Raw genomic sequence first — 26,085 nt, 5'->3', positions numbered from 1 at the left:
ATATTTGAATACTTACCGTTGACAAAACAGCGAGCAGGTGAATCCGTGATAAACATACATAGTTTAGTATGCACCATTTTATCGCCGAACATCAAACCTCTCTCATGCAGTTCATTTATTTCCGTCACGAGTGGCCGCAAATACTGCTCGATGTTGTCCGGCTTGGTGTATCCGCAATATGTCCCAACTAACATTACCGGGGCTTCTGGCAGTTCCTCAACCTTCATAAGAATCGGCCATAGTTGCCTTGCCGAACTATTATGAAGCGGTAATCCGTCGACGGAAATCTGAAAGGATAATTGATTAACAGGTGGGATATTGTCCCTGAGAAAAAGAAAATATTAATAAAAAAGAACTTAAATCTTATTACAAAGTGAACCTATGTGTATAACGCTGTTTCGATTCCCCTATACCAATATTGCCCTCCCGAGATTGGTTGAATTTCCAAACCGACTTGGGAAGGCGTTTTCAGCAAGGTGCGCGAATCCGTTGGCAGCAACACATTTAGTTTTCTTCGAAGTAGGGCCAGTATCATGTTGACGGTTGACCGCGATAAATTCTTCGTGACGGCAATATAACGAAGCCCTTCTGCCAGCGCTATGTTATCGAAGAAACTATAGGTGGTGTCGCTCTCCATGTATATATCTTCTACATCGTCCTGACAATCGTTGTCCTCGTGCACGTCGAAATCCGTATCGGATTCCTGATCCACGGAACTATATTGAACGCCTCTTTCATCACCTGCTACACCTCCCGAAGAATTTATAGTGATCTTCTCGGTGTGATTGCCCGAAACGCTTTGACCTGTTGCAGCGTGCAATGTTTTAACTGCAAAATAAACACAAATTACACGTCATTTTTATCATATTTAATGTAGTATTTACACGTGCTTACCAGTAGTGTTAGCATCCAGCTCCGACCTTTGTACACTGGATACAACGCTTGGCCCCGGAAGATTGGCTTGCTGCTCCGCTTGCCATTCACGTTCTTACTGTTCCATGTACTGACGGCGTTTTTTGATCAAGCTTCCATCAGTCCGCATTTTTTCGAAGCCATTGCTTTTTTCCACTTCACAAATAAAAATGGATTCTATATCACGGTTGTAGCAAGTAGAAATAGAAACATTTTAGTGAAAAACTATACACAATTTCATTAGGTTGGGTACCTACCGACTATTTGGTTCACTGCACTAGTACGATCAAACACTTTCGCGCATGCGAATACACTTAAACTCGTTCAATAGCCACACGGTAAAGTTTATTTCACCAAAAACACTATAAAAGAATGATATTTGTATTTAAAATATAAAATTTTAAGCTTTATAATCCACTTTCATGCGCACCAAGCCAAGCCAAGTTGAAAACTGTTTATCTACCTGTGATCTGTCTGGTAAACCTTCTACCACAAGTGTGAATTTCCAACACATAGAACGAGAGAGCATTCAGGAGTAGCGTAGAGTGGTGGACTATGTGAGAGTGCGAGAGTGTGAGCCGAGCGCAAGGCGAAATTTTTCGAACACCTCAACGGAACGAGCGTTCCGGAATGGAAAGGGAAGGTAGTATCGAGGTGGAGTGTGAGGGTAGCTTATGCTCAGGAAGAATATTCGGCAAACACACTACTGGTGGAAGCGTTCAGGCATGAAGTGGGATTGCGGAGTGCGAGTAAGTTGCGCAATCGCTCGAAAGTGTGGGTCAGGGGTAGCGAGAGGCATCAAAATGAGTTACTCTCTGTCATGCGGGGAAAGTCATTCGAGTTTCAGCTTTCTTGAGTGACCGTGCGTGAGCGGCGAGCGTACTCGGCACTTGTTCTCACCATATTCTCATGCTCTCTTTTTCTTTCCTTTCGCTGTATTGGATGCTCCCCGCTCCAAGCACAGCTGTTATGGATATAAAAGAGCAATTCTTAGAAACCTAGCTGCAAGGAGCAATTTGCGATGCAATCGAATGTTTTATTCAGTATGTTTACAGCAGCTGGTCGATCAAAACAAAATATTGATAGCGTTTAACTAGCAGTGAAATTTGTACTGAAATTATTAGAAAAGGTATAATAGTTATGAAAAACGAACGTGTGTGAACAATAAATGATAATTAGCGAGTATTTCAACCGTAGCACAATCAGAAGCGATGGCAAACCAGGGTAGCGAACAACCAGCCGCTAATCGATCAGCGTCTGTCGAAGAAAAGTTGGACCGAATTTTGATGACATTAAACCACATGCAGCTAAAGTTGGATGAAAATACGAAGAACGTATCCAAAACGATGAGTGCAGTGGTCACAATGAAATGCCAACTGAATGAGTGGTGGACTATGTGAGAGTGCGAGAGTGTGAGCCGAGCGCAAGGCGAAATTTTTCTAACACCTCAACGGAACGAGCGTTCCGGAATGGAGGGGGAAGGTAGTATCGAGGTAGAGTGTGAGGGTAGCTTATGCTCTTGAAGAATATTCGGCAAACACACTACTGGTGGAAGCGTTCAGGCATGGAGTGGGATTGCGGAGTGCGAGTAAGTTGCGCGATCGCTCGAAAGTGTGGGTCAGGGGTAGCGAGAGGCATCAAAATGAGTTACTCTCTGTCATGCGGGATGCGGGTAAAGTGTTACTTGTCTTAAACCGAACCAAAAGTCTCACATTGAGAATGACCCTTTTTGCAACACCAGTTATAAAGTATTTTTTGAAGGCAAATTCTAATTTAATTCTGTTCTTTTTTTCCGAGATGTCCGATGAAACTAGGGTTATATCTTTCGCGTAGATAAAGGTTTGAATGTTTGTAGGAATATATGAAATTAAGGATTCCAAGCTAATAAGAAAGAGGATAGGTGAAAGGATTGCTCCTTGTGGGACCCCGTTTTCTAGATTTTTTTGTTGGGTTGTACTAGCACCTATTTGAACTTGGGTGCTGGTACAACTTTGTTTTCTAGATTTTTTTATTGGGTTGTACTAGCACCTATTTGAACTTGGGTGCTAGTACAACTTTTGTTGGGTTTCTCTGCTTTGAGAATAGGTACAATGAAACTAGATTTCCATATTGCTGGAATCATACCTGTGTACCATATGTTGTTGTACATGTTAAGAAGACATTGTAATGCGTTTTGAGGGAGCTGTTTAAGCAGTGGGTACCTAATGTCATCGGATCCTGCAGAATTTCCTTTACATTTTTATAGTGCCCAGTTGACTTCTCCTAGATAGAAGTTTTTATTATACCATGCACTATTTGTATCGATAAGTATTGATTTTTGCCTGATGGTCTGTTCTTTAATGAAGGAAGCAGAATATTTGGATGTGGCAAAAGCTTCATAGAAATGCTGTGCAAAAAGTTCTGCTACACCTGATGGGTTGGTGATTGGGGCATTGTTTGTCTTATGAGTGGGAAAAGAGGGTTGCCTCTTTCCTAATAGGCTGTTGACTTTTCTCCATATGTCTTTACAAGAAAAAAGATCGGTTTAGACTTGTGATAAAATTATCCCAGCTTTCTTTTTTTGCTTTTTCTATTTCTGCTTTGGCTTTCAAATTTGCTTCTCGATACAGTGATGCAAGTTATGGGGCATTTGGATTGTTCTGTATTCTGTTAGCTTTCCTGAGCTTTCTTAACGCTTTTCTTCTGTCTGTGATTGCCTTTTCGACTGATTCATTCCATCATGGAACGTTTTTTCGTGGGATTTTACCAGTCGATCGTGGAATGCTTTGTTCGGCTGCTTTAATAAGTACATTGCAGAAGGCTTCAACTGATAGCAATGTCGGCTCAGTAATAATATTGTCTTTATAGCATTTATAGCTCGACCAGTCTGCTTTACTATATTTCCACCTTGGTCGTAGCCTAGGGTGGACATCATTGGGGTCGTTATAAATGAGGATAGGGAAGTGCAACTACCGTGCAAATCTTTTTCTACTGATACACTAAATAATGAAGCAGAGCAAGTTGACACTGCGCAATGATCAATGCAAGATCCGGTACCATCACTAGGAGATATTATGGTGGGAGCCTTGTTGCTTAAAACCTGAAGGTTGTTTAAGTTAAATATATTTTCAAGTATCTTTCTTCTATTTTCGCTACGCGGGTTATTCCATCTTGTGTTTGAGGCATTTTAATCGCCTATAAGGGCTATAGGACCGTTGATTTGATAAAGGGTTTGTGTTAAATAAACGGAAAGTTCGTTAGTTGGATGCAGTTTGTTGGGTAAGTAGGTACAGAATATTGTCATATCGAAAGGTATTTTAGTTGAGATAGCTAATAGTGGTAATTCGGATGAAATATTCAGATTTTTGTATGGGATATATTTTTAAACCCCGAGACAAACGCTATGTTGTAGTGTTGGTTTCTTGTTGAAAGTCCAATCGAATATTTTTGTTCATACCTCTGATATTCCATGAAATAATGTAGCGTGAGCGATTCGTATTCGGATTATTACTTAAGTGGTTCATCATAGATTATAGAGGAGTTAAGAAAAGTTGCACAAATCAGAGATAGTTTCCGTGTATAGAAAAATTAATGATTTTTACGGGTTTTTGATCGATTTCTCGTTTTAACTTTTGTTGTTTCAGTATCTGCGAGAGCGCTTGGTTTTGTTTCGGTAGTGAGGTTCTCTTCAGTGGATGAGGCTGTGTCTACTTTTCTTTTATGCGACGGTCTACCGGTATGACAGTCTCTGTTATCGAATAGTTTTTGTGTGTTTGTGTCGTTAGTTTTGCTTTCGTTGTGTGTGTCGTTTAGAATAGGTGTGTTACTTTCGTTATCTGAACTATCGGAGTTGACGGATTTTGTTTACGTGTTGTCTTCATATTGACAATATACGACATATTGTGTTTGTACATATAAATACCATAATATACATTCCGCGTAGGTTATCTCGTTCATTTAGCTATTTTGCTGTGTTGTTACTCATCTCTTCCATCTTTGCTTGTAGTGATGCAACGGTTTTTGTCAGTTCGATTATCTGTTGGTCTTTCGCCGATTCTTGCTGCGCTGTCTGCAGTCTTTCGTTGACTGATTTGGTTCTATTTTCGAAAATGGTTTTGGCTTGAGCATAGGAAATACAGTTGTCGATTTTTATTTTAATAATTGTTTGTTCGTTTATGTAGGATGGACAGGATCTGCTCAGAGAGGTGTGATTACCGAGACAATTTTTGCATCTAGTAAGAGATGAAAATTCTCCATGCTCCCTCTCTCCACAGTTGATGCAGCAATTTACCTCAGTGCATCTCTTTTTGGTGTGTCCAATGATCAAGCAGTTTGTGCAAATCATCGGTCGAGGATAGTAGGTGCGGGTTTTTACAACTAAACACCCTACTCGTATCTCGCTGGGTACCGCGACAGAGTCAATTTTGAGGAGGAAAGAGTTGGTTGGCTTGATTTCTCCATTCTCTTTTCGCAAAAAACGCTTCACAGAGATTACTCTCTGCTCTTTCATTTCGCTCAAAATTTCATCATCCGAGAGACCGTCCAAGCTGTTACATACGATTACGCATTGAACACTAGGTGTGGGTGTGGTGCGACAGTTACTTCTGTATTATTTATTAGTTTTTTATAAGCTTTGGAGCTTATCGAATTGCGTACGCCTCCGGGTTATGATCAGAAGTTTTGCGCCTTTATCTAACGGTGTGCAGGGCTCTATGTTACCTGCGTGGCTACAAAGGCTTTTTTCGATTATAAATGGGTTTTTGGGCAGAACAAAACCCTCATTTGCACTCAAAATCAAGAAGAGCAGTTCTTCCCTTGAGTTGTCAGGATCCATCCATGCTGGAGCTTGACGTTCTCGGATATTGGGTGGGATATGTGGATGGCCTCCCCAGGCCGGGCCTGGCCCTCCCATGGTTAATGGGAGGCTGTTAACTCTAATTTATGTGTTTTACTTACAGTTTGTTCCAAAACTATGTTCAGTTAGAATAAATGAACAAATGCTAGCGTTTGCGCGCCAAAAGTTGGCGTCCTCTTAGCTGAAAAATGTAACACTCTTCTAACTTCCAGATAGACCACTACTACACTGATGTTCAATATGCTTAGAGTTCAACTATTGATCACGCACTATCTCTCTCGGTGCTCCCCTATCCAAAAGTACGTCTGTAAGCCAAGGAGATTCGCACTCGACTGATTGTACGATTAGTGAAGCACATCCTGAACGAGTTCAATCTGCCACAATTACCATAAGATAAGGTACTGCAATCTACGCTAGCGGAAGTGGAGATGATCGTGAACTTAAAACCGCTAACTTATGTATCGCTAAACGACGAGATGTATGCCCCATAACGCCAAACCACCTCCTGCTAGGAAGTTCCGGTGGTACCAAACCTCCTGTTCCATTCGACGATACGCCAACAATCGGACAGCAGCAGCATCGGAATGGAAATCGGCTTAACGAAACGCTGACCTCTTCTGGAAGAGTTTGGTTACGTACTATCTACCAACGCCTGTCGCTCGAAGTGGTTCCAACCGGTTAGGCCGCTAAAGGAAGGAGATCTCGTGGTAATCGTGGACGCAAATCTGCCGCGCAACAACTGGCCAAAAGAGCGCGTACTAGCGGTGGTACATTCCGGAGATGGGCAAGTCAGGCGAGCTTCGGTACAGACCGCCATCGGAATCTTAGAGCGACCGGCAACTAAACTCGCGGTGTTAGATGTAAGAGCCAAAGAAAATGACGAGAACGAAGCGCGTTCTGTCAACAGAAGGGAAAGCGAAGGAAAGGAAACATGTAACGGACTTCAGACAGCGATACGGGAAATTGAGTGTTAACTAGGAGTTACCACTGATGGGGAGATTGTTACAAACGTGTGTAACGCCCGTAAGCGCTTGCAGCATGGGCGCGCCTGTATTCGGGCTTCATCGGATCGATTAAACGATAAGAAGTAATGATCAGGTCGTATAAATAGAGACGAAAGATGCGCTCTCGCTCTCTTTTCCTAATACTGGCGAATAAAGGACACGTTCGTTGAAGTTGTCGTAAGGCTACTAAAAAACTTACGTTTTTTTACAATTACTAGTGAATGCAGCCCGGTTACAGGGCTACGCAACAGAAACTCCAGAGTATACGCAAATTCTCACCATCGTGCAACGAATTAGACTCGCCAGGCTCCGGTGGGCTGGTCACGTCATGAGAATGACACCGGACGACCCAGCCCGTAAAGTCCTTTTAGGCCGTCCACACGGAAAGAGGAGGCGTGGTAGGCCCAAATTGAGATGGAGTGATGGCGTTGATGCGTCCGCCAGAACAGCCGGGATAACGGATTGGCAGACGACGGCGCTAAACCGAGAGAATCGAGGATGGTTGTAGCAGGTATTACATAACATGCCCATTCCCCAAAACAAGGAACAAGTACGCTCTTTTGTGGGACTAATTAATAACTATGGTAGATTCTTTCCTTATCTCACTACAGTTTTCTACCCATTAAATAATCTACTTAAAGATGAAGTCCCTTTTAAGTGGAGTAGAGAATGTGAGAAGTCCTTCGCATTTGTAAAGAGTGAAATGCAATAGGATAGGTTCTTGGTGCACTAAGATCCATCGTTTCCAGTAGTTTAAGCTTCTGACGCATTACCCTATGGGGTCGGAGCGATACTAAGCCATCAGTACCCCGATGGAATAGAATGACCGTTGCAGTATGCTTCCCAAACTCTAACTCTTCCCAAACTCATACAACAGCGTTACTCGCAGATCGATGAAAAGGTATACTTCATTACTTTTGGTATTCGTAAATTTCACCAATACCTCTACGGTCGAAAATTTACTTTGACGACGGATAACAAACCGATCAGTCAAATATTTTCGGAATCTAAGGGACTCCCTATCATGTCCGCGATACGCATGCAGCATTACGCGGCATTTTTGCATGCTTTTGATTCAAGATCCGCCATCGACGTTCTTTAGAGCATGCAAATGCTGATGCGATGTCTCGCTTACCCATTACCTCTACCGATGCTGAATCGGAAATTGAAGAACCGGACGTAGTAGAGGTAAACACTATACAAACACTGCCACTTACAGTTGGTCAATTACTGCACACCCTCTGGCAGATGAAAATGTGCGGAAACTACTACCAGCTCTAAGAACGAGAAATCGAATCGAAGCAAAATTAAGATTTGGCGTTGATCAAGAGCAATTTAGTTTGCAAAAAGATTTCTTGATGCGTGGTAGCCGAGTATACATACCTCCTACGTTGAGAATGAAAGTCCTTCGTGAACTTCACTCAACATATTTTGGCACATCACGAATGAAATTTCTTGCTCGCAGCTACTGCTGGTGGGAAGGCATAGACAGGGATATTGAAAACCTGATCAATGACTGTATTTCCTTTCAGTCAGCAAAAGCAAATCCACCCAAGATTTCATTTCATTGTTGGGAACAACCAACAGAACCTTTCCAAAGAATTCATGTGCATTATTCTGGTCCATTCATGGGGTTTTACTACCTCATCTTAGCTAATGCGTATTCCAAATGGCCTTCAGAGTACGTAGTGAAGAGCATGACAACTGAGATAACAATTCGTTTATGTAGAGAGTTTTTCAGTGCATATGGACTTCCTTCTGTATTGGTGAGTCACAATGGTCCTCAATTTACTTCAGTGGACTTTGCACAATTTGCACAATAAGCTTAATAATCTAAATGCTACTATAAACCAGCACAGCACCACCATCTGGTTATCAGGATCAACTGGACAACGCGGAAGCTCGCGCTCGGGCTCTTTCTTCTGATCATGACCTTACAAGCGAGCGAACAATAAAATGTTGATCAATGAAAATTACCTCACGGCTCATTATTATACGCATGTGTATACCGCTTATTACAGCACGAAACGAGCAGACGCGTGTTTTTATTTATTTATTGATTATTACGGTTTGACGCCGTTCTGTCAGACGCGTGTTTTTGTGAGCAAATATATTTTCACCTGTGATATCCGAACTGATATCTTTTCCTGCACTAAGGTTCTGCTCTCAACACTTATAAGCTGAGGAAGAAGGGAACAGATGTGTGTTTCGTTTTGGTCCACAGAAGCTAAGCACGTGTCATTGTCCGTGTGCTGCCAAGAGCTTCTCTTCTTCTTCTTCGCTATATGAGAGAGGGATACATATCCTCCTATGTGTAGCGGCAGAACCATCTCTACATAATCAGAGGTTTTCCTCTCTCTTATTTGTCTTTGGCTGTCCTGAGTCGTATCGACGTATTAATATTACTATAAGTTTGGAGTTTGGGTTTGTGTTTTTTTAGTTTCTGTTTCTCTAAAATTTGATATTGTTTTGCTTTACGAACTTCGCTACTTGTTTGATTATCGTTCCGTCCATATCATTCCAGTGTGCCTTAAAATCTTCAGTGGTTGATCCTAGCGGTGGGTCGTATCTTTGACATTCGAATATTAAATGTATAGCTCTGGTACATTACACACATTGCAGTTTGGGTTATCAAACAGTTTCATTACATGTAACCAATATTTTGCTAAATCATGACCTGTAAAGATTCTATTGCCCCTCCTTATTTCGTTTACAGTTAGGTCGATTTCATGATGCCACGATTTACTTGTAAATTCTTGTTGATATTGTTTGAATTTTTATACCTTTTTCTTCGCATTGTTCTTTATACCACTTTTTTGTGTCTTCTAGCATTTTGTTTTTTGCTACTACTAAGGTATCTTCTAATCTTACCTTATTTTTTATGCCGGTTTCAGATTAAATGCCTTCTTTGGCTATTGCATAGGCTTTTTCGTTACCTGGGATACCCACATGTCCAGGGATCCATCTGATTTCCGTATTAATTTGCTAACAGTACTTCAATATGTTGTGCAGTGGTGTTTCTATGTGTGTGTGTCTTTTTGTGCTCTTGTGAGAATTTGACATGCTGCCTGACTGTCTGTACATAGTAATGGATTTTTTATTTTACTGTCGTGAGCTATTTTAAGGGCTTTTTCTATTGCTTATAATTCGATAGATGTTGTTAAAGTTAAATTTTTTAATCGATATTTGTAGGTGTGAGTCTTGTCGTGAGATGTAATGAAAATTCCTATGCCTGCTCCTTCTACAGATCTACTACCGTCTGTGAAGATTATTGTATTCATTTTTTGGGCCTGCTCGATTTCGTTTATATATTCTTTTTTCATGATTTTTTGGTCGTTAGGATTCTTTTTTGACAGTATCTGATCGAGTTTAGTACGTATTTTTATCTCTTCCTCTACTTTGTTTAAAGTTATATCAGCCCTTCGTTTTCCAGTCTCTTTGTTTTCCCTGTATAGTTTTTCCATGTAGTTTTTCTTCCGTTTTTTTCTGATGTGATTTCTCTCAAATTGTAATTTGTGTATGGGTGAATATAGGACTGTTTTAAAGAGCTCTTTCGTAGCTAGGTATGTAGTTCTGTAGCCTAGGGGTATTTCTGCATTTATGGCGTGAAGTGTGTTGAGCGGGGAAGTTTTCGTGCAACCTGATACCTTTCTGATAGATTGTGCGACTGTTGGGTTCATTGTGTTCAAATGTTTTTTTTACCATTTCCTAGAATGGATGCTCCATACTCAAGTGTTCTCTCACTATAGCTATGTACCGCGGTCGCTTTCTTTGGGTTAAGAATATTTTTAAAATTGCAAATGTGTTTCACCACATTAAATTTGGTACGGGTTTAGTCTTTTTGTGCTTCAATTTGTTTACGGAATGTTAACCTACTGTCCATTCATATGCCTGAATATTTGTACGTCTCTACCCTTTCAATATTTTTTTCCTCTACTCCAATCTGTACGTTTGTTGTTTCAGTTTATGTGAGCCGAATTTTCGTTCTTTGTGTCTTAATGTGCAGTTGTATTTTTTGCTATTTGAAGAAATGAGTTCAGTGCCTCTTGTAGTTTATGTTCTAATTCTTCTGCTGAATTGCTTTATGGTATAATTGCGAAATCGTCCGCATATTGTATGATTTCTAATGCTATTCTTGTGTTTGTTGTTGTGAAATGATCGTGTGTATATGTTAAAGAGAGTAGGGGATAGAACATTTCCTTTCGGGAGCCTATCTGATACCAACTTCCGAATCATGTCTCCTTCAGCTTGTATCTCTAATGTTCGATTGCTCAGGAAGCTTGCAACCCATCTTGTTATATCAGTAGAGAGATTGGTTTCCTTTAAAATTTCTTTCAGTATATCCGTCTTGACGTTGTTGTATGCATTTGTTAAATCCACAAAAGTGACTGCCGTAAATTTCTTTTTTCTTCTGTTATGAGAAATTTGGTTCAATAGGAGACTAATGCATTGATTCGTGGTTCGTTTTTTCATAAAGCCGAACGAAGCATCTGGGATTATGTTTCTTTGAGCGCTTTGTTTGTCTAGTTTGCGTAATACTGCCGTGTTTGCTATTTTTGTTATTGTTGGTATCATGGCTATTGGTCTGTAATTGTTGATTACATTCAGATCTTTGTGTGGTATCGGGATCGCTATTATTTTTATTTGCTTGTACCGTTTTTTTAACCTTCCTACCTTCTACATTTAATTGATTTCGTTTATAAATTTGTTCGTCGCAACAGTATTGAGGCCTTTTAGTATTTCATAAAATATTTTGTCATTGCCTGGTGCTGTGTTCTTTTTTCTTCGCAATAAACTCTCTTACCCATAAACTCCCACATTTCTTTACTATTGGTGTTCATGACAAGTTGGTCCAGTTTCGCTTCAAATTGCGGTGTTCTAAATATTTCTTTTATTAAACCCGAACGTTGCATTAGCTTTGTTGTAATTGGTTTTGTTTTCTATAGTTTATTTCGGGTAATCAATTTACGTGTGCAGTTTTTCTTCTTTCCACGCCTTTTCAGTTTCAGCATTCCACCATATTTTTAATTTTTTCTTTTGTACATGACTGTGCTTCCGTATTTTCTTTTGAATTACTTTAATGAGCGTGTTTGGATTTTCGGTCCTGTCTGGTGCAATCTGGTTGATGTCAAACATCCGTTGTTTTTTGTTAACGTATGTTTTTTGCCTCGCTCGATCTTTTATCTGTATGTTTGTTATCTGTATGTTCTTTGATTTGTGGCTCCCATGTGGTGGTCTAATACCTTTCGGTTGCTCTTAACCATGATATCTTCCGATACCATGGCAAGATCAATTGCCGTATTTTGTTTTTTTGAATCTGTGGGAATATATGTGAACTCCCTCTCGTGGAGAATGCACAGATTTGTCTCCTCTAATACTTCGACTAGAAATTTGCCCTTGCTATCATTGTATGTGTTACCCCATATTGTGTGGTGACAATTTATGTCAGCTGTTATTACAGTTTTGCTTTGATGTGCGTTTGCTTTGAGTATTTTTGTCACGAAGTTTTTGTATACACTAATCGGTGTGGATAGGGCCGCATACACACTAACTACATTTAAGTTTACTTGGAGTAGCTGAATTTCAGTAATTTGAACATATTCGTTTTCTTCGTATTCTTCTAACACTTTATATTGTACACATTTTTTACGTAACTTGCAGTTCCACCGTACCCGTCTTTTTTGTTTGTGTGTATTAGATTATAATTGTGTATTTTGGCTTTTTGCGTGTTTGTGTCATTGAGCCACGCCTCCATAAAACATCCGACAGTAATGTCCATTGCAAACATAAGCCGTAATATTTCTTCTTTGTTTTTCACACTGTTTATAATACTTTGTATAATTTTTAAACTGTTTAGCGTCATTTAAAAAAATTATTGATTTTTATCTTTCCTTTTGCCTTTAAATTAAAGGCAAAGTATTAAAAAACGTCGTTCAAACTTGTTGGTCACTGTTATCACAGGTTCTCACTACTATTGTCACGGCTGGGCTTGGGTTTCGCTGGTCGTCCCCTTCCTCGCTTGATTGTTTCTTTTTGTTCATCTTCTGTTTCATGCGGAAAAGGACGCACTAGTTTGGATCTGTTTATTGGTGTAAGTACGGGAGAGATTGACGAGAGGTCAGTCATCACTACGTTCGTTTCATCCGCCATTTCTGTTTGTAACTTCTCTATGCGTATAGCTAGAGATTTGGATGTGCCTGGTGTCGGCGATGTACTTGTAACGGAGGGATTTTGAACGTTTATTTTTTTCATTTAGCACAATTGTCGCTTCTGCGACTGCTAGCACTGCACGTTCGGCTACTTCTTGGCTGGATACTTTGACATACACGGTTGGCTCAACCCGCCCGCCCGCATGACAGAGAGTAACTCATTTTGATGCCTATCGCTACCCCTGACCCACACTTTCGAGCGATCGCGCAACTTACTCGCACTCCGCAATCCCACTTCATGCCTGAACGCTTCCACCAGTAGTGTGTTTGCCGAATATTCTTCAAGAGCATAAGCTACCCTCACACTCCACCTCGATACTACCTTCCCTCTCCATTCCGGAACGCTCGTTCCGTTGAGGTGTTAGAAAAATTTCGCCTTGCGCTCGGCTCACACTCTCGCACTCTCACATAGTCCACCACTCTACGCTACTCCTGAATGCTCTCTCGTTCTATGTGTTGGAAATTCAAACTTGTGGTAGAATGTTTACCAGACAGATCACAGGTAGATAAACAGTTTTCAACTTGGCTTGGCTTGGTGCGCATGAAAGTGGATTATAAAGCTTAAAATTTTATATTTTAAATACAAATATCATTCTTTTATAGTGTTTTTGGTGAAATAAACTTTAGCGTGTGGCTATTGAACGAGTTTAAGTGTATTCGCATGCGCAAAAGTGTTTGATCGTACTAGTGCAGTGAACCAAATAGTAGGTAGGTACAAATTGACTTGTAATCCAAACCTCAACGAAGAAGCTTGTTTTTCATTGTTTGGGTATCCATACAGAATCGGGAAAGTTTCACCTTTGCCTTCCCTCCGGATGTTGGTCCCGCACTTTGGTGTTTCCCCACTCCGTCGGAAGAATTAGGCGAGATTAAGCCAAGCAAGAACCACGGTTAGATACTTCTCCTGGTTATCCAGGAAAAAAGGCTAATCGTCTGATCGAGCTACGGCATTTACGTTGTCCACGCCGAGTTAGTGAAGTGCGAGTCCGCCGCTAAAAACTTCTCTTGGTTATCCAGGAAAAAAGGTTAGCCGCCTGATTCAAGCAACTCTGACAAGGCCAGGAATCTGCGCGGAGATCTCCGAATCGATCACTCCTTCGCGTGGTCGGTTCAACAACGGTTCGTTATCGAACTAACAGCCGGTTCTTCTACTTCATCGTCAATATCGTTAGTATTTACATCTATACTACTACCCACTATACCACCACCAACGCTATCTACTGATACAATATTGGAATCATATAAAACATCATATAAAACATCATATAAACACATATAAACAACGCGACCATTTGATACAAGTTATCAAGAAATTAGGCGGTTAGAGTTTTAACCTTTTAAAACATGTGTAGCAGAGCAATCACATTATTAACGAGACCCAGTAGAAGCAGAGAAATATGTAAATTCATTTGAAACTTAATTCTAGAATGTGACCATTTACTTAAACTGTAACTTGCCGCATATGCGCGCTGTAGGCTTAAATAAACCATTTTCAGAAAGGCTTGCCACATGAATCCACCCGAAAGCGTAACCAACAGACGCACAGTTATTAGAGACAATCAATACGTTTTTAGCTATTTAACAATTACAACGTAAAATAGGTGTTTTTTAACACGGATCGTCATAACAGTAATTACTATTAGGAAACACAATGTACGCTCCGTAATGATATGATGCGATCTGGCTTTATGTCAAAGCGATAAGAATGTGCGCATCTGGTTTGCACATGGGTAAGGCGTTCAGTCCAGTCTTGAACGCAGTAGAGAAAGGTTCTGCTTCTATAATAAAGATACGTTTGTTTTCCTAATCGATGCCGTTCTGGAAACTTATGTTGAATATAATATAACAATAGGTTATGGGCCCAGACTACGCATATTGCTAATTATTGAAATCTTTACTTCGTGAAAATGGATCGCGAAAGTGAAGTGGCACGTGTACCTTTGCTGACAAGTTCAAACTATCCGCAGTGGAAGTTTCGTATGCAAGTCCTATTGAAAGAACACGATTTGAAGGAATGCATTGAACTAGAAGTGGATGAAGAATTGTTTGACGAAGCAACGAAAGAAGCCGCAAACGTATCTATGTCAAAAAAGGCGAAATGGAAAGCGCGCGAGAAAAAGAATCGTCATTGTAAATCGCTGCTGATTTCTAGAATCAGCGATGACATGTTGGAATACGTGCAGGACAAGGCCACTCCCAAAGAAATTTGGATGGCATTAGAAGGCGTATTCGAAAGAAAAAGCATTGCAAGTCGGCTTCACTTGCAAAAGAGAATTTTAATGCTGCGATACACAGGTGGTGCTTTGCGTGAACATTTCCTGACATTCGAAAGATTGATGCGAGAGTACAAATCTACAGGTGTTAATTTAGAGGAGGTTGATGTTGTGTGCTATCTACTAGTAACACTTGGATCAAAGTATGCTACAGTGGTTACGGCGATAGAGACAATGCCTTCGGAAAAGTTAACAATGGATTTTGTCAAGTGTCGATTATTAGATGAGGAGATTAAGCAAAGTTCTGGTGAGTGTGAATCTCGTGTATCGAAAATGGACGAAGCCGCTTTTTCTGGTGTTGGTACAATGAAACAACGTAAAAACAATAAGAAGAAACAAGTTAAATGGAATTCCCGCTTGACAGGATGTCGCGCAACATGCAAGCTGAAACTCGGGCTGAAAGTCATTTGAGTTTCAGCCTTCTTGAGTGACCGGGCGTGAGCGGCGAGCGTACTCGGCACTCGTTCTCATGCTCTCTTTTTCTTTCCTTTTGCTGTATTGGATGCTCCCCGCTCCAAGCACAGCTGTTATGGATATAAAAGAACAATTCTTAGAAACCTAGTTGCAAGGAGCAATTTACGATGCAATCGAACGTTTTATTCAGAATGTTTACAGCAGCTGGTCGATCAAAACAAAATATTGATTGTGTTTAACTAGCAGTGAAATTTGTACTGAAATTAGAAAAGGTATAAAAGTTATGAAAAACGAACGTGAAAAACTATACACAATTTCATTAGGTTGGGTACCTACCGACTATTTGGTTCACTGCACTAGTACGATCAAACACTTTCGCGCATGCGAATACACTTAAACTCGTTCAATAGCCACACGCTAAAGTTTATTTCACCAAAAACACTATAAAAGAATGATATTTGTATTTAAAATATAAAATTTTAAGCTTTATAATCCACTTTCATGCGCACCAAGCCAAGCCAAGTTGAAAACTGTTTATCTACCTGAGATCTGTCTGGTAAACCTTCTACCACAAGTGTGAATTTCCAACACATAGAACGAGAGAGCATTCAGGAGTAGCGTAGAGTGGTGGACTATGTGAGAGTGCGAGAGTGTGAGCCGAGCGCAAGGCGAAATTTTTCTAACACCTCAACGGAACGAGCGTTCCGGAATGGAAAGGCAAGGTAGTATCGAGGTGGAGTGTGAGGGTAGCTTATGCTCAGAAAGAATATTCGGCAAACACACTACTGGTGGAAGCGTTCAGGCATGAAGTGGGATTGCGGAGTGCGAGTAAGTTGCGCGATCGCTCGAAAGTGTGGGTCAGGGGTAGCGAGAGGCATCAAAATGAGTTACTCTCTGTCATGCGGGAACTTGCAAATTTGCAGCATGTACATCCAGTTTAAGGTTTATTTCCACAAACTTGTGGATCTCCTGGTAAAATCTACCTTTACGGTGTACACGCGTAGCACCATTTCGTTTGTTTTGGTTTCGCTTTTTTTGTTTTTGCTCTCAGTGGATTTTAAACACGTCTTATAAGAACGGCTGTCACACTTCGACTGATGTCAATGCTCAATAATACCATTAGACTGCGGATGGAATGCAGTTGTTCGCTGGTGGGTAGATCCGAGCATGCGAGATATCTCGGCGAACAGAATCGATTCGAATTGGCGCTCTTGGTCGGACGTAATATAGTCGGACGTGAATCGGTCGGACCGTTATATAGTCGGACGTAAATCGGGAGATCCATCCCGAAGTCAGGGCTTCGGCGATTGCTGAGATTGTCATGTCCGGAATGGGGAAAGCTTCTGGCCGGAGTGCTTCGGAATGAACCTGTCGATTACCGTCAGGCAGTAACGGTTCCCCTTACTTGGAGGAAAGGGACCCACAATGTCGATGTTGTGCGAGTTAACAACCTCTGTTGTCAACACAGAATTTTCTTGTGTTGTCAACCGCCACCGGCCAATGCACTGATAAATTGCACCAATCAGCAAACAGCGTCGATCAGCAAACCGTGTTGATCGTCTGACCCAGTTCTTCTTCTTCCTTGGCACTACACAACCTCGAGAGGTCTCGGCCTGCCATTTCTGGCTTTCTGTGACTTAAAATACCCGTAGCAAAGTAGTCAGCTCTGCGTACGGGGAGACGGTCTGGATGGGATTTGAACCCCGGTCCTGCCGTGTGAAGACCGGCGCCGTTATCGCCTCGGCTACCGGACCGCCCCACGTCTGACCCAGTTACCGATTGCAAAACATGCAATCGCCGAATCAGCTATAGTCATCAAGAATCGTCAATAGCTTCCCCTTCCCCATCCAATTCCCAATAAGCAACTTGTCTGTAAATCAAAATTAATAAACTCACTCCGATTTTGACCGCAGAATAAGCAAGTCTCGATTTCCTCCGTCTGTGTCCAAACCTATAAGTTCGGTGTCCAAACCTATAGTTTTAACTTGCGCAAATCGACTGTCCGGTTCCGAGTACCGGAAAACAGGAGTTTGGGTGTGGCGCGTCACTTTGGAACGTTGACACGGTTGGCAGTTCGGGCAAAAGCGATGCTGTCCTTGCGGATGTTTGGCCAAACATATCGCTCCGTAATCATTTTTGCCGTTGCTCGAGTGCCAGGGTGGGAGAGCTGATGTGTTGCCTGTAGTGCGATGTCGCGGAATCGTTTCGTAACGAAGGGACGAATGCGTTCGCCGTTGCTATCACAAAGCAGTTGCTTCTGACTGCCTGGAATCGAAAAAAACTTTAGATTCAGTGACGATTTTAATTTACCCTGCTGAATGTGTTGTAACTCGTCGTCAGTTTTCTGGTCATCAGCAAGTGCGTCGTAGTCAAGGGATTGCAAACTTTTGATGGCAGCAATACGGGAGAGCAAATCGGCGACAATGTTTTTCTTGCCAACTATGTGTCTGAAGTCCGTCGTTATCTGCCCGATGAAGTCCAGTTGGCGAGCTTGCCGGTTAGATGCCTTGTCGAGCTTTTGCCGGAAAGCGAATATTATGGGTTTATGATCCGTGTAGATGTGACAGTTCCGTCCTTCTAACATGAACTAGAAGTGCCGCACCGCTAGGAAGATCGCTGTCAGCTCACGATTGTATGTGCTGTATCGAAGTTGAGCGTTATCGAATTTCTTCGAGAAAAAACCCAACGGTTGTGTCTTTCCGTCGACAATCTGATGCTATACCGCCCCCGCGGCGTCCACCCAAAGCGACATTTCAGCTGATTTGGCGGGATGTGCCAATAGAGTGGCTTCTGAGAGTTGTTGCTTGCATCGTTCAAACGCTGCTACTGTTCCATCCGTCCAGGTCAACGGTGTACGATTGTTGCGCTTATTGCCGGGGGCCATCGAACGCAATCGAATCTGCGCTTGGATCGCGTTGGGGACGAATCGTCGCTAAAAGTTCACCATGGCCAAGAAACTTCTCAACTCTTTTACGGTAGATGGCAGCTTGAAATTTTTAACGGCCTTGACACGGTCCGGAAGTGGTCGGATCCCTGCTGCGGAAACGGAATGTCCCAAAAAATTAAGCGTGTTACGTACGAGGTCGTATTTGGCTATGTTAATTGCCAAGTTGTGCTGCTTTAGCCTTTTGAATAAACGACGCAAATGTTCCCCATGCTCCTCTGGTGATGACGAAGCAATGAATAAATCATCGATATAGGGAAAAATAAAGCCCAATCCTCGGACAACCTCGTGAATTAGGCGCTGGAATGTTTGAGCTGCGTTTTGTAATCCGAACGTCATATACGAAAACTCAAACAGGCCGAAGGGTGTCGTTATGGCCGTTTTAGGGATGTCGTCAGGGTGGATAGGAACTTGGTGAAACGCCTTCTGCAAGTCAACATTAGAAAATATTGTTTTACCTTTCAAAATGGTCGTAAAATCCTGAAGGTACGGTAGAGCGTACCGATCCGGAATGGTCTGCGCGTTTAAGGCCCGATAGTCTCCACATGGTCGCCAGGATCCGTCCGCCTTTTTTACCATATGTAGAGGGCTGGCCCAATTGCTGTTAGACGGCCGGCAGATTCCCAGTTTCATCAGGTGCTCGAATTCAGCTCGAGCTGCTTCGAGCTTTCGTCGTGGTCGAGCGTATACAGGTTGGCCAGTAGTTTCGATTCGGTGGCAGATGGACGATCCGCTGACCGTTCCAACAGGAGCCAGGCGTGTAATGGTCGGGAATTCAGCCAGTAATTCTGCGTATGGCGACACTGCGTTAAAAGTCTTAATGGAGTACTTACTGGTTTTTGTGAGCGATCCGTTCGATTCGATGCTAGTGGTGTTGTCGATCAGGCGGTTTTGTTTCAAATCGATCAGTAAATCAAAGGTGCGTAGAAAATCAGCACCAATTATTCCTGATGTGACGTCGGTGATGAGAAAACTTCACAAAAACTCACGCCTTAGGCCAAGATTGACCTTCAGCAGTACTTCTCCATAAACCTTTATAGGTGTCCCATTTGCGGCGAACAGATGTAATGCAGTCGGCTTCACTTGTGCTGAATGCAATTCACGTGGTACTATGGACACATCGGCTCCCGTGTCGATCAAGAACTGCGTGCAGGTGGTCGAGTCCGTAATTTTCAGGCGGTAGATTGCGGCTGTAAAAGGTGGTTCGCCTGGTTCTTTCCCAGCATCAGCAGAGTGTCCCTATTGTTGGTTAGCTGAAACACGTGTTCCGATGGTACAGGGTTTGCGACACGTCCGCGTGTCGTTCCCGAACTTCCGAAGCACCCGCACGGTACGGTAGATGAGTTACTGTTGCGACGCGAATTGTACCATTCTCTGCCACGAGAGCGCGATCGTCCTCGAAAATTATGAGTGGGTAAAACCTTTTCGAGCCTCCTTGATAATGCGGCAATTTCACGATGCAACTCCTGCATTGGATCAATGGCATCCTTCTCAAGCGCGTGGGTAGGCGCCATTGCGAAATTTTGCACGTGGTCGAGCGCGTCCTTTTCTGGCGCGAAGGTAGGCGCCATCGTAAAATTTTGCACGCGGTCGATGGTGTCGATTTTTCGGAGACCCATTGAATCTACGATGGCATCGGCTATGGTGATTTTGTCCTCTGCATCGCCTCGAGAAGCTATCACTGCTGCTTGAGCGTGTGGAGGCAATCGAGCAGCCCACAAATCCAGCAAAACTGCATCAGTTAGCGTATTACCTGCTACCCGTCGCATCTCGTTGAATAACTGGCTCGGTTTTCTATCTCCAAGCGGCATGTCGGAGAGTACGCGTTTGGAGCCGGCGCTGCTGGCTATCCGCGAAATGATCGATCAGCTTCCTTTTACGTGTATTTATCGTTCGCCGGTGTGCCATCGATGATATATCTCAGCGTGCCGTCAGCTTGCTGGCTGGAACCTGAGCCATGACGATGCGGTAACGACACGTGTCATACACACTGCTTGTCCCCGAAGCGGCAAACCAAAATTCCAATGACATGAAATACGTTTCAATATTAGTGTCGGTCATACTAGGCGGATTGATCCTCGGTGCCTTTATCGTCTCGATGTAAGGTTGTTTGGCACCTTCCAGCGGCGTTGTAAGCTGGCCACTTGCGCCTTCGGGTGCACTCGTTTTTTTTTATCTTCGTTGTTCATTATCACGCAAAACGAAGGCAATCGTTAAAAAAAACTTTGCACTGCGCGATTCTATGACACAATTGGACACTTTGTAAATTAGCCGATAGCGAATAACGTCGATTTCACCACTTTAGCGCGTTCTTTCCTTTACTTTAGCGGAGGTAATAAAAGTTAAGGTCCGATCGGTTAGAGATTCTGTTATCGAAAAAAATATAATTGTAATAGTGCGCGTGTGGTGTGGAGTGTGGTGTAGTGTGGTGTGAATACAATATTTGGAAGTAATGAAATACACCCATACTTATACACGGCACGGTACACTACAGAACACAAAAAAGTTTCGGCTGCCACATATATTTTAGCCGAAGACATATATAATCACTTCTTATTACTTTTCTGCTCAGTCACAATTCTTTCAACAGATTTTTACAAATATAATTGGCACGTTGCTAAAGAAATGTTAACCGAAGTTGTTTCACTGTACAGCGATATATACGGTGATAAATTTATTACCAGTAACGTGCATAATCTGTTGCACATATATGACGAAGTAAAGTTTTTCGGTCCGTTCAACACTATTTCTACTTACCCCTTTGAAAATAAGTTGCAACATCTGAAAACATTATTTACGAATCAGGCGGCAGGATTTACAACAGCTTATCAAAAGATTATCAGAGCTCGAAAGTTTACATATGTTCGAAGGAGAAACACAACACAATAAAACACTTAATTTTAAAATACAGGACAACCATCGTGATGGTTGGATGTTAATTAAACAAAGTAAAATTGTATAATTTCCAGAATGAGTTCTAAATTTCCCTTCGCTTTTGAAGGGAAAGCGCTTCAAGAACAGTGTAGCTATTTTAAATATCCATTCGATTCATCTGTTTTGAATATTGATGTAGCAAACACATCTAAATTTTCTAACTCAGAGGAGTGAATCAACTTTTGCGACATAAGATGAAGAAAATCCGGTGAATATGTGTTTATTCCGTTAGTCCATACATTGAAGTAATTCATCATTTATGTAACCTAGTTATAAAATAAAATCGTAAAACTTAAGTTGTGTGATTTTACGTAAACCTTTCGTCATTGCTCTTTTTGTTGCATATTTTAGCTTCTTCATGAAAAATATTGCTACATTCCGTGTAGTAATCTTAGCATCACTTGTGCTACCGTAAAATCGGAAAAGTTCCAGCAGGTTTTTATAAGTCATAAGTGATATTTTTTCTTTTCCTTTGCTAATTTCTGTCCAACTACACTCAGTCAAGATTTTTTTTTTGTTGTGAAAATCAAATCCATATTATCTATCATTCTATTTTCGGGAGTGTTCTAATACATGTTATTTTCTTACCATGTTGCTATTTCATTAAAGAAGCTATTGTCACTTAAATTCATTTCAAATTGTTTAGCTCTTGTGCATTTGTGATCGGTTCAAACTCTACATTTTTGTTTTTGCGACGTCGGATAGAGACGGGTATCACTGTTTTATCCATTAGAATATTGTTCGTTCGCGGGAGTTTTCGGATGTGGTTTTTTTGCTGCAGTGGTGAATATTTACCGTCGTTTGTGTTGCTTGGAAGTTCACAGGAAAGAGGGTTTATTTCTCCTAATGCACTTATATTTAATACTTTTATTCGTGTGAGCGCCCCTGCACTCAACACGAATCCTGGCTACGCGAGTGCCCCAACTTAACGAAAGCACGATCGTGCTTTCGTCGACTGCCAACACGTCAGGGTTGTGTACAAAAATCCTCCCCACCTTGACGAATGTCAAAACAAACAACAACAATAAACTTAGCAAATCGCGGGGTCTTGGTTAGTAGGTAAGACACATATTTTAGTAATGGGACGCGTAACTAAACCTTTCGCTGTTTTTAATGTTACCACGCGCACGATCTTATCTGCCCCGGGATGTACTTGCAGAATGCGCACAAGTGGCCAGCGCGTAGTTGGTAGCGATTCGTTCATCAGCACAACCAATCTGCCGGTGAGTATGTTGCTGTTGTTGCCGCCCGACTGAGTGTAGGTTTTTTGCATCTCTTGTAGGTACTCGGTTGCCCAATGTTTCCAGAAGCGTTGAACCAGTAACTGCCACTTCTGAAGATCATCGAGTGTACTGGACTTCAGACGCGTGTAGTCCGGTTCTGGAACGGCGTGTAGAGATGACCCAATCAGGAAATGTGCGGGAGTGAGTGCGGCCAAATCGTCGGGATCGTCAGACAGCGGTAGTAAGGGACGGGAGTTCATTGCTGCCTCTATTTGGTGAAGGACAGTGCAGTAACCCTCGTACGAAAGCCTCGTGCTGCCCAGGTGTCGATAGAGATGCCTTTTTGCTGTCTTCACGGCGGCTTCCCATAACCCGCAGAAATGTGGTGCTTTTGGAGGGGTGAAGTGCCAATCTATGCCCTTATCAGCACAAGCAGCAGCGACGGTGTTCCGGTGTTGCTCGTCCTCGAAAAGCTTGAAAAGCTCCCCAAGCTCATGTGCGGCTCCTTCGAAGTTCTTCCCGTTGTCGGAATGCATGTGGGATGGAAGGCCTCGTCGGGAAGTGAAACGGCGTAAAGCAGCGAGAAATCCGGCGGTTGTGAGGTCACCTACGAGCTTCAAGTGCACGGCCTTCGTAGCGAAACACACGAAAACGCACAAGAAGCTTTTGACGGCTGCGGCTCGGCGATGTGCTGGCTTCAGTTAGAGCGGTCCACCGTAGTCCACTCCAGTAACCGCGAAAGGACGACCAGGTGTGACGCGCGATGGGGGAAGCTGGCCAATGGGTTGCTGGGCGAGTGCAGGATCCTGACGAATGCATCGGAAACAGTTCCTCACGTTGCTTTTCACCAGCCGACGTCCGTCTAGGGGCCAGTAGCTTTCCCTTATCTGGGACAGAAGGAGTCTTCCGCCGGCATGCATTAGCTCCTCGTGATGGTGTTCTGCGATGAGGCGAGCGAGCTTGTGATGCTTGGGAAGTACCACGGGATGCTTCGATTGGTAAGGTAGTTGCGACAGCTTCAATCGACCTCCAACCCGAATTAAACCCTCCTCGTCAATGAATGGGCTTAATTTGCGTAATGATGACTGCTTGGCTAAAGCTTCTCCTCTTTTCAGATGTCGGACTTCGAGGGAGAAGGCGTCTTGTTGTGCCAATCTACAGAGAGCAGTTTTGGCAGCGGCGATGTATGGTGGCGGTATCATCAGTGATGATGAAGACGGCGACAGCTGCTGGGTGCGCGCCTTCTGTTTTGCGTTGCGTGCAAAACGTATGCAATGCGCAATGATGCGCAGCAGTCTGGTGTAAGATGAGTCGATATCGAACCACGGATGAGTTGGTGTACTAACGATATTCGCACTCACCTGACGGATTTCGAGATCAACTCCGTCGATCGATTCAGGATTCGAGTGTGGCCAGTGGGATGACGGAAGCACAAGCCAGTCCGGGTCGGAATTCCACAGCGTGCTTAGCGTGATGCTTGCTGCGGACATGCCACGGGAGACTAAATCCGCTAGGTTGGATGAACCGGGAACGTGTCTCCATTGCCGGGGATGAGAATGGTGCTGCACTTCGGCGACGCTATTGGCCACAAAGGTCTTCCAAGTGTTTGGGAGATACGCAATCCAGTTCAGTATGACGGTAGAGTCGGACCAGAAGACGGAGTCGGATGCTTTGAGCTGCATCGCTTTCCTGACGCGGTGGTGTAGATGAGCTCCCAAAACAGCAGCGCTGAGCTCCAACCTCGGTAGCGTGATGCGTTTAAGAGGTGCTACCCGGGACTTAGATGCTAGGAGCCTGACGTGCACCTCTCCTGACGCGTTCTCACAGCGCGCATAAACGCACGCGCCATAGGCTGTCTCGGAGGCATCGGTGAAGCTGTGGAGCTCTACTTTAGAATGGGGTAAGAGAACATAACGATTAATTTTACATTCTCGAAGAGAGTTCCAATCGGACTGAATCGCCTTCCACTTATTGCAGATGACATCGGGGACGGGATCTTCCCAGCCGGATCTCAGTAGCCATAGCTCTTGCATCAGCATCTTTGCGCGGATGATAATCGGGGCGATTAATCCGAGTGGGTCATACATTTTGGCAATGCATGACAAAAGATGAGATGCCAAGCGCCTTCACTGTCTCGTTGGGAACAAACTGGTACAAGGACTGCGTACCGATTTGATCAGCACGCAAACCAGACAGCACATCGAGCCTATTCGAGGCCCATTTGCGCAGTTCGAATCTACCGTTGGCAAGTACATCAGCTAGCTTTTTACGAAGAAGGATCTTCCACGGTATCGGCTCCGCCAATGAAATCGTCGACGTAAAAGTTTCGTTTGAGGGCAGAGCAAGCAGGCGAATAGTCGGAACCTTCATCTACCGCTAGTTAAAGCAAAGTGCGTGTAGCTAGGAACGATGATGGCGTGAGACCGTACGTGACCGTATTGACTTCGTAAGTGTGGACTGGTGTTTGAGGCGAAAAACGAAACAGGATGCGTACGAAGCGGCGATTGTATATCACCAACAAGAGCAACCGGGTACGAACGGAAACGCAGAATTACATCAAGTAGGTCATCTTGCACTATAGGTCCGACACATAGAACATCATTTAACGAATAACCTGTACTCGTTTTTGCAGAACCGTCAAACACTACTCTCACTTTCGTGGTGGAACTAGAAGCTTTGAAGACGGGGTGATGCGGCAAATAGTATTCCTGTTCTTCTGCAACTTTGGTAGTTACGGGAGACATGTGACCAAGCTATAAATACTCCTGCATGAAATCGTGGTGTACGCTGATTTTAACTGTGGATCGCGCTCTAATCTTCTCTCCAGCAACTGAAAACGTCGCAATGCTGCTGCTTTCAACACACCGAGCTTTTCGTTGAAGTCGGGGCTTCTGGGTAGGCGAACGATGTATCGGCCTAAATCATCGCGTTGGGTGGTTTCTTTGTAAAACGTTTCATATCGCTAGTCGTCGGGAGGGTAAGAGTTGGTAACTTTAACCTCTTCCAGCTTCCAGAAGCGTTCGAGCGATTGTTCAAGGGACACCCTGCATACAGCGTTGGAAAATGCGGTACAATCGGTTAGCGGATCAGGAGGTGTAGGACGACAGGAATCAATAATGACGTAACCGAACACGCTGTTCATCATGGAAAGCAGATCCGGAGATGTATCATCCTGACGCAGGTTGGCAAAGAAAGAAGCGTAATGTCGAGCGCCAAGAATGATGTCGATCGGGGATGACTTGAAGAACTGCGGATCAGCCAGAACGATTTTGGATGAGATGTTCCAGCCGCGGGTACAAACATCGTGCGCCGGCAAATCAGCGATCACCTTGTCTATG

General features: G+C 43.1%; 1 protein-coding gene across 1 annotated transcript; it reads right to left on the bottom strand.

The window, feature by feature from the left end:
* Window positions 1-23,448: 23,448 nt before the first annotated feature.
* Window positions 23,449-24,834, bottom strand: LOC118508413. The gene has a single exon (XM_036048219.1). It carries the CDS (start codon window positions 24,832-24,834, stop codon window positions 23,449-23,451), a length of 1,386 nt encoding a protein of 461 aa, XP_035904112.1.
* Between the last annotated feature and the right edge of the window lie 1,251 nt (window positions 24,835-26,085).

Source organism: Anopheles stephensi, chromosome X, assembly GCF_013141755.1.
Source record: "Anopheles stephensi strain Indian chromosome X, UCI_ANSTEP_V1.0, whole genome shotgun sequence".
Classification (NCBI taxonomy): domain Eukaryota; kingdom Metazoa; phylum Arthropoda; class Insecta; order Diptera; family Culicidae; genus Anopheles; species Anopheles stephensi.
This window is presented reverse-complemented; position numbering and strand designations above follow the sequence as displayed.

Bases quoted from the DNA above. Each gene is read 5' to 3' on its own strand.
- LOC118508413 (XM_036048219.1), bottom strand. From the start codon at position 24,834: ATGTATGACCCACTCGGATTAATCGCCCCGATTATCATCCGCGCAAAG.